Source organism: Xiphophorus maculatus, chromosome 8, assembly GCF_002775205.1.
Source record: "Xiphophorus maculatus strain JP 163 A chromosome 8, X_maculatus-5.0-male, whole genome shotgun sequence".
Lineage (NCBI taxonomy): Eukaryota > Metazoa > Chordata > Actinopteri > Cyprinodontiformes > Poeciliidae > Xiphophorus > Xiphophorus maculatus.
In genome coordinates this window covers 2,183,569-2,195,614 of record NC_036450.1, presented here as the reverse complement: position 1 = coordinate 2,195,614, position 12,046 = coordinate 2,183,569, and the positions used below count along the sequence as shown (strand labels likewise).

At 40.0% G+C, this 12,046-nt stretch overlaps 1 protein-coding gene across 6 annotated transcripts; it reads left to right on the top strand.

The window, feature by feature from the left end:
* The first annotated feature begins 2,390 nt into the window (after window positions 1-2,390).
* Window positions 2,391-11,042, top strand: LOC102228860 (spindlin-1-like). Of its 6 annotated transcripts, none has more exons than XM_023338090.1 (9): window positions 2,391-2,523; window positions 7,925-7,991; window positions 8,115-8,140; window positions 8,372-8,480; window positions 8,657-8,705; window positions 8,789-8,924; window positions 9,288-9,405; window positions 10,053-10,286; window positions 10,360-11,042. In XM_023338090.1, exons 4-9 carry the CDS (start codon window positions 8,441-8,443, stop codon window positions 10,557-10,559), a joined length of 777 nt encoding a protein of 258 aa, XP_023193858.1. In that variant the 5' UTR covers window positions 2,391-2,523; window positions 7,925-7,991; window positions 8,115-8,140; window positions 8,372-8,440; the 3' UTR covers window positions 10,560-11,042. The 6 variants fall into 6 exon arrangements, with proteins under 6 accessions (XP_023193858.1, XP_023193856.1, XP_023193857.1 ...); XM_023338088.1 differs by having other exon boundaries at window positions 8,115-8,275; XM_023338089.1 differs by having other exon boundaries at window positions 8,115-8,280.
* Window positions 11,043-12,046: the final 1,004 nt, after the last annotated feature.

Sequence of the window (12,046 nt, the reverse complement as noted above, 5' to 3'; positions counted from 1 at the left end):
TGACAATAAAAACTTTGAAAAGTTTGTCAAAACAAAGATGGCGTCTGTTGGATTGAATAGTAATTATACTGGAAACGAAGGAAGCTGAAACTGGTGGAAGCATGAGAAATAATTTAAAAACTACTGATTACATTAATCTAAAATAAAAAAAAATATGTTTAAATGTCATGTTTGGTTTTGAATGAAAAACCCAGCAATGGAGCTCCTCCACCTCCTTTCTGAGCTAATACTCAAAAACAACCAATCAGAGCCAGGAGGAGGGTCTTAGCGCTGTCAATCATCCTCGTGTTCATGGCTCTCAAACTCTTCATGCCATGAATAAAGCTAGTTACTATGGCAACAGATAAATGATTTTCTTCTAACGCTGAGTTGTTTCTCTGTCATTAGCACACTGAGCAGCAAGTTCATGACTTGATTGACAGCGCTAAGACCTTCGTTTTTGAGTAGGAGGGGTGTGTTTCTGCAGATTGCAATAATAACTCAGGGAAGAGGTGGAGGAGCTTGAGTTTTTTATAGATTATTATACGTATTTTAATAAATATGAACAAAAGATATAATTTTTTATAAAAGTTAAATAGTGCAGCTTTAGAAATATTTTCTGAAGGACGAAGGGAGGAAATTGGGAACAAATTGGGAAATTTACTGAAAGAAAAACACAACTAATGTGGAAAAGATTCTTTATGTTTCAGAATTTGGATTCTGCAGGAAATGTAGAGCAAAAATGATCTGAAACAAAAATCTAAAGTACGAAATGTTTTTAAAAATGTATTTAGTTCAGTTTGGTTCTGTTGCATTAAATCAGTTTTAATGTATGACAAGCTGCAGTTTTACATCCTTAAAAGCTGATTTAAGAAGAAAAAATAAAAATTTGCCTCAGATTTTATGTGTAAAAACAATTTTTTAATTTAATTTAATTTTTTAAAATTTTTCTTAATTTTGTTTTGAAATCATTCCAACATGATGATTTGCTTTATAGCTGACACTGCAGAGGAGAACAAAAGAAAACATTTCCACCTTAAACCCATCACTAAATCTGTTTATTATCCAATCACCACTGTGGACAGGTGGACATGTCCCCCAGCGTGTCTCTCTCCCGGCTGTCTGTCTCCTCCGCTGTCGCATTAAACCGAAGGACGGATCACTATTCAGCAGGGAAAAACAGCGTAATGCGCCAGTCCGGGTTCTTGTGTTTCCTCTCGGTCGCACTATTTGGCAGAAGGCAGCAGGGGCGGAGAGCGAGAGGGAGAGGGAGGGGCGTCAAGGGGCCGGCGCCACCACCGGAAGTCCGCTCAGCTAACCAAAAATAAAAGGTAGTTTCATTAAATACTGCACATGGAGAGTTAAACCTGTGCAAAAAAATCATTTAAAGTTGGACTAAAATGTACAAATTCAGCTGGAATCACAATAATTGTTGCAAAGTTCGTGACAACATTATGAAATAAAATAAACCTCCACAAATCTACAGACCTGTGGTTATGATTTTACTCTCTGGGAATTTACTGCAAACTAACTATGAATCAGTTATTTTTCATTTACGAAGAAAATACTTAAAACTAAGCAACTGCAACTGGATATAATGCAGAAAAATTAATAATTATGATTGAACAAAACAAGAATCCAGACCTTAATGGTAAAAATGTGTCAAAAAATAAAATATAATTATTTTTTTATTATGGGTACATCATGTAACAATGAATATCCTAAAAAATTAATTGAGACAGGAAATTTTTTAAAGTTAAAAATCAACTGTTTTTAAGCACAATTGTTTACCAAAACGTTAAATAATGATCTTTTTCTAATGAAATAAAGGCTATCATGCAGATTAGATAGATAGATAGATAGATAGATAGATAGATAGATAGATAGATAGATAGATAGATAGATAGATAGATAGATAGATAGATAGATAGATAGATAGATAGATAGATAGATAGATAGATAGATAGATAGATAGATAGATAGATAGATAGATAGATAGATAGATAGATAGATAGATAGATTTCAATCCCTTCTGGGATTAATAAACTATTTTCTAGTAATAAACATGATTGGTAAAGTTATTTTCAAGAAGTGCTTTTAATCTGATAAGTGAGCAAAATCAGAAAGCATATTCTAATTTAGTGAATTGTAAATATATCTTAAAAATATTTTCTTTATGCCATAAAGATTAAAAAGTGCTTAAAATAAAAAAGCATGTTAGAATAAAATATATTTTGACAAATTAAATTAAGATCGACTTTTTTCTCCTTAAATAATGTATGTGGAGACACTAATTCATTTTCGAATAATAATATTAAGTAATAAGAACTATGGATTTGATGGCGTGCTCGGGCGGTTTTATTTTGAAAGGCTCAGCCGGATGTTTGGCGCCGCGCTGCTTCCACCTTGACCGTTGGAGGTGAGATGGCCGTGAAGTGTCTCTGGTTCCTGTGAAGTCGGAGCGGGCTGTGCGGACAGACCAGCGGGAGGCCAGGAACCGCTCCGTTTCCCCGCCGGGTCTCCTTCCTTCCCCCCAGTTTCACGGTAAGACCGGAGGAAGCGCCGCCCGGTCTGCCTGCAGGTAAACAACCAGCAACAACACACGGAGCGGAGCGTTCGTTTTGTTGGCTGCGTTCTCCCGCCGAGGGGGAGGGGCGGGAGAGGCAGCAGCAGACAGCCGGAGACCGAACCCAGTCCCCGGCTGTCTCCCCGTCTGGGACCGTCCCGGTCCCGGGTTGGACTCTCAGACTGTCCCGCTGTTGTTGAGTGGACTGCGGCGGGTGTCCGCCCCCTTCCCCCGTCCGATCCGTTTATAATGGACTGAGAAGATAAAGGGAAAAGGCGAGCAACATGGCTGACGCTGGCCCTGCTGCAGAACCTGCTGTTTCATTTTCTCACTGCAGACATTCATGATAAAATATCACATTTTCAACACAGTCAAAGCAGCTGCTGCGTTTTGGTTTTCATTATCCTAAATGACTGCAGCAAAACAAAAATAACAATTAAAAAATGCAGTTTTCAACTCCAGGTCTTCCTCTGACTGATGCATTTTGGTGCATTGTCATAATCTGATGCAGCAGTAGGAGCAGGAAGAAGTTGTTGGAATATCTGGGAACCAGAACCAGCCTGTCCTCCGAAACCTGGGCCGGTCAGTCCAGGTGAAGCGGCTCCGGGCCAATCAGAAAGCAGACGTCTCACTGACAGGAAGTGAAAGTTCATTTTCCAAACACCCCTTTTGAGAACCAGAGATTAGCCAATATGAGTCCAGACACAGAAAAATCTGATTTTCCCTCCAGTTATTAAATGCATCTAAACATTCATTTAAGTGTTTCTGCTTAAATGATGATCAGATTTATTAAAACTTTTAGAATATACAGAAATATGAGCTTTTAAATATAATGTGGTTGAACACCACTTGGTCAGGTTTTTTTTCTTCCACTCAACTTTCCACTCTGACTGTCCTTTCTAGTGGACTGCTCTAGGATTTTGTTGGACATAACATAAAACTTCTTTATTCAACTAAATTTCTCAAAATCTCAATTTTGTGTGTAATTAATCCCTAAAATCTGGAATTAGAATCACATGAACTTTTATTTTAGGATTAATGCAACTTAACATTTCAGGATTGAAAAATCTTCTTTTTGTTTCTTTTTAGACTGAAACTTTGGCTTTCATTTCCCTTGAACAATAATTATGAAGATTAACAGAAAGAAACTGAAACATTTCAGTCTGTGTGAGATTCTAATTCAGAGGTTTTCAACATGGGGGTCCTGGACCCTCAGGGGGTCGCGGTGGGACTTCATGCGGACTGTGAGATTTCTGATTAGACATTTTTAATGTTTTTAAAAAAAAAATCAAAGTTATGCGTTTAAATACACATTAGCTTGAATCTAACACCTTATAATTTGATAACAGGAGGCATAAAATAATGAATTGCTCAGGTCAGAACCTAAGCAAATACAAATTTTGTTTTTAGGAAAAGTTGGGTCAATATTGATATTGGACCCCCGAATACATAAAATGGAAATAAGTATTAGTTGTTGATACCGTCCCAGTTTTACTAGTCCGATACCAATATGTTAAAAAACAACTAACATCATCCGATACGATATTAATTCAGATATGCTGTGCATTCCTACTGATTTTGTTAATTAAGAAAAAAACCTGGCTTTGTGGAGAAATGATATTCTCTTCCTGGTTGCCAAGGCGACCCAACAGGTTTTCTGTCAGAAGCATTTCTGGGTTCTGCTGTTTCAGAACATGAATTTCTGTCCTGGTGGATGTCTGCTTGGGAAAAACATAAATATTATTAATAGTTAATAAATTCCAGGTTAATCTGAAAGAAATTAACCTGAAATGTTTCGCTGCTGATCAGGTAAACATACCGTTTATATCTCTGAATGTCCAGTTTAGTTTGGTGGGACTAAAACAGAAAACAAACACATTTCAGATTATTTTATAATCCCAGACTTGTGGGAACGTTTTGCAGATGTTTCCATGGTGATCCAACATGGCGGCCCTTTAAGACATTCCCAGTACTGAAGTATGGAGTAAGGCAGTAACTGGTTTGTTATTAGAGAAGCATCTCACTGTTTTGGTGGGAGTTTATACAGTCGGTCAAACACTCATTCATGGCACCGATGTTCTTCCAAAGAAGCTGGCAAAGAGCGATCCGATCCGTAACCTCAAAACAATTCTGCAGGGTTTCTTCAGATTCCTGTGACTACTTGCAATTCTACAACTCACGTCCCTTAAACCATCGATATTGATGTGTTTTTTATTAGGATTTTATGTTATAGACCCGACTGTGAAGCTGCAGGCAGATCGTACGTCAGTTTGAACAATTCTTTTAGTCCATTTGTGTTCAAGCCGCCTGACTTGGTACCGTGTTGAACCACCTTCTGCTGCAGGTTTCCTAGGGTTTGTCTCCATCAGTTTTAAACATCTGGAGTCTAAACTTTGTCTCCATTCTTTGTAAAATAGCTCAAGTTCAGTTAGAATGGGACTTTTCAGGTCTTTGTCTAGGCCACTTTAACTCATGAAGTAGTATTGATCTAAACCTTTCTACTGAAGCTTTGGCTGGATGTTTAGGTTTGTCGTTTTCTTGTCAGCTTTCTTATCCATTCTGAACACAAAAAAAGCATTCCTGCTGCATGATGCTGCCACCACCATGTCCCACCATGGGGATGATGTGCAGTGTTAGCTTGTTTGAAATCAACTTGGTGTGTTTTTATTGGCGTTGATTTCCTTAATTTTGTGAAATCAGTCTTTGGTCTAAAATCAGCCAATGTCTTCTGCAGTTAAAGAGGTTTGACTGTTGGCTCCGCCCACCAGGTCATGTCTGCAAGTTTGTAGTTGACAATAGTCACCCCACTGTTGCCAACTCAGCAACTTTCTTGCTATACTTAGCAACATTTCAGACAAATAAATCGGTATCGTCCAAAATCGGAATCGGTAGATCAGGCTGTTTAAAGATTGGTGATCGGCCAAAGAACTGCAGTCGGTTCATCGTTAAAATGAATTTGTGAGATTCTACCCAGATAATGAAGTGATGGAAACAAATGTTTGAAATGGGATTCAGCCCAAGAATGAATCAGATGTGAAACATGTGCAGCTTAGATTCACATGTTTCACATTTGCATGTTTTATGCTCCTTCCTTGTGCCTCCATGTTGCTGAGTAAGTATGTCGTAAAGAAGCCCGTCTTTTGTCTCGGGGAGGAAGTTCTGATGCCCTTGACCGAACGTTTGGATCAGGAAACTCTGCAGGACGACCTGAGCAGAACTAGATCCAATCCAGATGTTTTTGGGGGAGGAGGAAAAAACGTTGCATTTTTCTGCACAGATCTTACATCACCGGTACCGACCGTAAATCTCTGGCCGCAGTCCTTTGTTTGTCCAGAACCGAGCGGCGGTATTCCAGCTGCGGTCTGAGGTCGGATGGAGGTGGAAGCATTTGGCGCACCGACCCGGTTTGTGTTCGGTCTCATGGTGACGTCCGGCATCATCCGGCTCTCTGGGGATCAGCCGATGACTCAGCGCGTCGCCCGGCACGCCTGGAGGAAAATCACCAGCAGCTGTGGCCCATTTCTGCAGAACCTTCTGAGGTTCTGGTCGGCCAGGAATGCGTTTGAGGTTTGACCATCTCAGCTGGAAAAAAACAAGTTTGTCATAAACTTCTAGAGGAATAAAAGCTCCTTTTATCCCGCCTCTCTTAGGGTTCCAATCGGGTCGAGCCGTTTGGTTCTGGTCTGCCGTCTCTTTAAGGGAGTGAGCGGTTAGAGGGGCAGATGTTACATAACACCGACCCTGCAGATAAATAATCCACCACACGCCTCCTCACATGCTCCACTGATCAATAATTAAGGTCCCGTGTTCGGGAAGTTTTCCCCTCTGGGTCAGAACCCGATCAGCCGTCTCCTTCAGAGACGACGACTTCACGTTTAACAGAACCTCATCATCTAGAGGAGGAACTGTTGGATCTGTCAGCGTTTGACATATTAGAATCAAATCTTCAATTAAAATCATAAATATCTGCAAAACTTAATAATTCTTGACTTTCGCTGAACCAGGTTGTTTTCTGTCTCTATCGTTGTGTACGATTGGAAATACATTTATTTTTGGAAAAAACTGAAACTCTTCCAAAGATGTCTGACGTATTTGGTGGAAAAGCAAAACAAAATCTACAAAAACTAAACAGATTTAGTGTTAAATATTATTTAAACAAAAGGTTTATATAAACCTGCCATGATAAAAGAATTTTTCTGGACGATAAATTGTCCCAGAAGTTATTGTGATAAACGATAATATTTTTGTTTTGAGATCATTTTCAAATGATATAATTGAAGAACCAACATTCTCAAAGATCAATAAAATTAAATTCAAATGAACATTTGACACTGGACCTGGAAGACATTTAAAATATCCAAAACAAACAACAAATTAAATGAATTATAAAGAAAATTGAGATCAAATCACCAGACTAAAACTTTTATCATCCAGTTTTTAGTAGAAAAAGAGAAAAACAATAAATCATGCAAATAGAAATTATTGATATCAAAGTTGCATCAATTGATTGATTGGTTATTGCGACAGGCCTTGGTTTAGGCCAGTGGGGGAGTCTGGAAAAACATGAAGTATAATTCAACTTTTTTTCTTCCTCCAAACTTTCTTCTGGATGTTTCCGTCTTTACTTGTGCCTGGTGATTTGGTGATCGACTCCCCCTGCTGGTCTGGAGGATTTCCGTTTTATGAAGCGAGTTTGCAGCTTTTTATACTTACTGCTTTATTTATTTCTGCTAATTGCAACATTTTCTCTTTTGCTTCTTTTTCCTGCGGTTGCAGAATTTTGTGTGTTTTGTAATTTGTTTGATTTGTTGCTATAAAGTCAACAATAATTAATTTTTTCCATGAATTCTGTTGTTTTCATCGTCTTTCATTTCAAACATGTTTTTTCTACTGGATTAAATAAATTTGAATCATTAATAGTTTGAAATTCCACCTTCACTCATTCTTTGAAATGTACTGAGAAACATTTTAAACTCACCAACATGTTAGCTTGACCTCTAGGCTGCCATCTGCCAGAATCAGATGTTTGGACTAGACCTCTGGTTGTCAAGGACATTTTTAAGGGAATCTGGAAAAAGAAACATTCCTGGAGGTGAAAGTTGGATCAGACTTAGAAATAAATTGAGTTTATTAAATATTCCCAACCAGTGAGCCTGGAACAGAAACTGGGTTCTGGATACAAACCTTTTCTTCTTTTTTGTGTTTTCAAGATTTTTTAATGATAATTTGTCGTCCAGCTCCAGGTTGTTTTAATTCAGACTGAAGCTTTGTAGATGTTTTTAGTGTATTGAGCTGAAGCTCTGATTTAAAACTAAAATCTTTTACAATGTAAAACTTTTGAGTGTAAAATGTTGGACTGAACCTTTTTGTGTTTTCCAGGTTTGATTCTGATTCAGTTCAGGAGCTGAAGGACGAGCGGCTGCATCGACTCTCCTCCTGAGATCAGGTAGGACTTTATCAGGCCGTCCTGTCATGACCTTTAACCTTTGACCTGGAGAGACAGAGATGGAGCTGAAGCTCACTGATCATTTGGTTTTTGCTAAAAAGAAAAAGTTTTTGTTCATCTCAGATCTTTAGGACTTCAATGGATCTGAAGTAAGAATTGACCTTTGACCTCCAGAGAGGAACTTCTGCAGGATTAATTTGATCCACAGTTCATCCAACCAACCAAACATCCATCCATCCATCCATCCATCCATCCATCCATCCATCCATCCATCTTCATGCTCTGTGCAGTAAAATCTGTTCTGAACTTTTGAAATGGACCCTAAAGGTCATCTGAAGGTCATCTAACCCCCCTTCCCCCTCCCCTCTCTGTGGTTCCAGACCTGGAGACCCGGTTCTGGTTGTAGCCCAGTGGTGAGGCAGCCCGGCTGCCCCTCTGCCTCCAGATGAATGAAGAGCCCACCGGGTCACAGAGACACAGCTGATGCAGGTCAGTGCCACACACACACACACACACACACACACACACACACACACACACACACACACACACACACACACACACACACACACACAACCACACACACACACACTGCCACCATGGTTCCCTCAGATGAAGTCCAGTAGAACCGGCGTTTCTGAATCGTTCCTGGTTTTTCCTCTCAGGGCATGCAGGTGTTTCTGCAAACATGATGAAGAAGAAGAATCCACACAAGTGAGTAGAAGCTTCCAGCCTCCCAGTTCCCCGTCTGACTGGGGGAACCGGGCCGGTTAACTGGGTTCTGTCTGCTCCTGCAGAAAGCATAAGAGCAGCCTGGGCCCGCCCACCAAGGTTCTGTCCCAGCCGCGGCGCAACATCGTGGGCTGCAGGATCCAGCACATCTGGAAGGACGGTGGAGGACACGTGGTGTGGAAGGGAACGGTTCTGGATCAGGTGATCTGGGTCCAACCCGCCGGGTCAAACACGCTTCAGAAACACTGAGGAAGTTTTACATTAAAGTCAACTTTTTAGACTTTAAAATAGTCAAAGAAGTTTGGACCGTTTCTCTTACCCGTTCTGTTATAGCGCCGCCGCCATCTTTGTTTCTTTATGCTGCTGGATGACCAGCGGCGCCCTCTGCTGGATGGCAGACAAACTGCAACAATAAGAGAAAGTCTAAGCGGAGGTTATTAGTTGATCGACTGGAACTAATTTTAATCTAATATTTATTCATTTAATTGTTTTTAGTTCACAGATTTCAGGGATTTTTGGTTCTGGAGTTTTAGAGGAGGATAAACTAACGTTTGTTTCCACCAGGTGCCTGTGAATCCGTCGCTCTACCTGATAAAGTACGACGGGTTTGACTGCGTTTACGGCCTGGAGCTGCATAAGGACGAGCGGGTTCAGGGCCTGGAGGTTCTGCCCGACCGGCTCGGTGAGAACCAGCTCAGACGGAAACACGACACTGCAAAAACGTTTTTCATCTTGTATTTTTGAAGAGTTTTTATTATTTATGTACATATTTACATTTATTTTTCTTGAGATCTTTTCATTCAATTTTTCCCCATAATTGGACAAATCACAAAACATTTCTGATAAAAACTAAATTCAATACATAAGAAAAGTTACTATAGATACTGAGTTCAGTAAATTTGACATATCATTACCAAGTAATATTATACAAGGCACTTTAGCATTAGCTTCCACTAAATAAAATTTTGCTATAGCGTTTTAGCATTAGCTGACATTAAATACTGTATTGCAAAACTAAATACTATGTTGTTTTAGCACTTTAATGTTAGTTTGCGCTAAGTACTATTTTGCTGTAGCGCTTTAGCATTAGCTTCTGTTAAGTACCATTTTGGTTTAGTGTTTGCAAAACTGATGTTTAGGGTTAGCGCTTTAGGGTTAGCGCAGCTAGCTTTTTAGTTAGCTGCTCTAACTTAATAGATAGATAGATAAATCTTTATTGTTTTTTGTGAATTTTCTTCATTTTTTCCTCATGTAAAGATTCTTGAGCTGAAACATTTGACAGAAGCTCAGAGACAAACTGCTGCGTCTGACAGAGTCTTTTGTCCACAGCTAAGTCGCGCCTGACGGACGTTAGCCTAGCCGACGCCATGATCGGGAAGGCCGTGGAGCACATGTTCGAGACGGAGGAGGGCCCGAAGGAGGAGTGGAGGGGGATGGTTCTGGCCCGCGCCCCCATCATGACCACCTGGTTCTACATCACCTACGAGAAGGACCCGGTTCTGTACATGTACCAGCTGCTGGACGACTACAAGGAGGGCGACCTGCGCATCATGCCCGACTCCAGTGAGTCCGCTCTCATTCGGTGTTTTCAGAGTTTCCCGTGCGTTGAGGTTAACGTGTCGCTTGGCGTCCGCAGACGACAGCGTCCCGGCGGAGCGGGAGCCCGGCGAGGTGGTGGACAGCCTGGTGGGCAAACAGGTGGAGTACGCCAAAGAGGACGGCGGCAAACGAACAGGCATGGTCATCCACCAGGTGGAGGCCAAGCCGTCCGTCTACTTCATCAAGTTCGACGACGACTTCCTCATTTACGTCTACGACCTGGTCAAGACTTCGTAAAGACTCTGCGGACGGCGCCACCCCGACGTGACGGAAAGTAAAAAAAAAAAAAAAAAAAAAAGCAGCTCTTGCCGACGCGACTGAAGCATTTAACCCAGCACACGTTAATCCGACCATCCAAGACAAAAACACTGAGATTAATCTCAGTGTTAATCTTAAACGGGATGAAGGCGAGTCGAGGGCATCTCAAAACCCTTTGGAGTAAATTTTCATTTCATTTTACGTTAAACTTTAATTGGTTTGAGGCCGTTAAACCTTCCTGGATGAAGAAACGGGTCCGTTTACTTTTTTAAATTGGGGAAGAACCATGAAGGCTTTTTGTTGACACAAAGCAGATCCATGGTTTTGACCATAGTAGCCGACTTCGCTTGGAAAAAAAAAAAAAAAGGAAAACCTGAACTTTGTTGATTTCCAGTGAAAAAAGTTCTCTGATCAAATAAAGACAAGAAGAAGAAAAAGACTGGAGTTCTGGGAATGAAGGAGTTGCACTGTTTGGACTCTTTAACTCAGTGTTTGTGATCCTTTTTAATCAAGAAGCAGATATGGAGGCCCATTTCTGCCAGAAATAAAACCGACAAATAATTTGAAATTTTTAAAATCGTACCATGGATCAGTATTATCACCTAGGAAAATTAGTTTAAAGTGGTTTAAAAATATGTAAGAAAATATTTTACCTGTTTATTTCACAGTTTCAAAATTAGAAATTAATCAGTTAGCACAAATTAACAAGCCCTCACCCAACGTTGTTTTTTTAAGAATAGAAAATTTAATGTTTGGCTTATATCTCAAATTCTGATTAAGTGCATTTTTTTGAGATTCTTTTTTCACCGCATCACAAATGACATTCAGTGCAGAATTTTTTCTAAAAAAAAATAAAAGCCGCCTAGTCACAGATTAATCACAGACAGGAAGTTGGGCATGAAAAATATCCATCAAAACTCTGAGATAAAGAAAATAACATCTGTAAACATCAGCCTCCACATTTCCTGACACCCCTGGTAGCCGCGCCGCGTCGTACTGGATCAGTACCAAAAACTGTTTTCTCAGAGGGGGAAGCAGATTTTTATTCCAAATGTCCTGACATTACAAAGAATTAAACAGTAGAGAAACAGGCCCACAGCAACACAGATCCTCCACCGAACTTAACAGTTTTTCTCCTTTGTTTCACAGCAGAAACATCCTGGAGTGTTTGTTCCTGCAGAGCTCAGTCAGCTGCTGTTCCATTACAAACCTGCACAAAACTTTGTCAATATTTCACTAACGTTAAAAAACACAATTTTGCAACTGCAATGTTTTGATTGAATAAGAAACACAATTAAAATAAAATCACACATGAATAACACCATCATTCTAAAACTACTTCCTGTTGTCATCTTCTTGGTTTCCACCAGTAGCAACATCCTGTTGTTGATCATGTGACTCGTGAAGCGAAAACTTTTGTTTCTGTTGCATTTTGCAAAATAAACCAATTTTCATAGGGCCAAAAA

Coding starts and splice junctions, on each gene's coding strand:
- LOC102228860 (XM_005813655.3), top strand. CDS start 8,441: ATGAAGAGCCCACCGGGTCACAGAGACACAGCTGATGCAG. Junction 8,925..9,287: donor AGGGAACGGTTCTGGATCAG/GTGATCTGGGTC, acceptor TGTTTCCACCAG/GTGCCTGTGAATCCGTCGCT. Junction 9,406..10,052: donor GGTTCTGCCCGACCGGCTCG/GTGAGAACCAGC, acceptor TTTTGTCCACAG/CTAAGTCGCGCCTGACGGAC.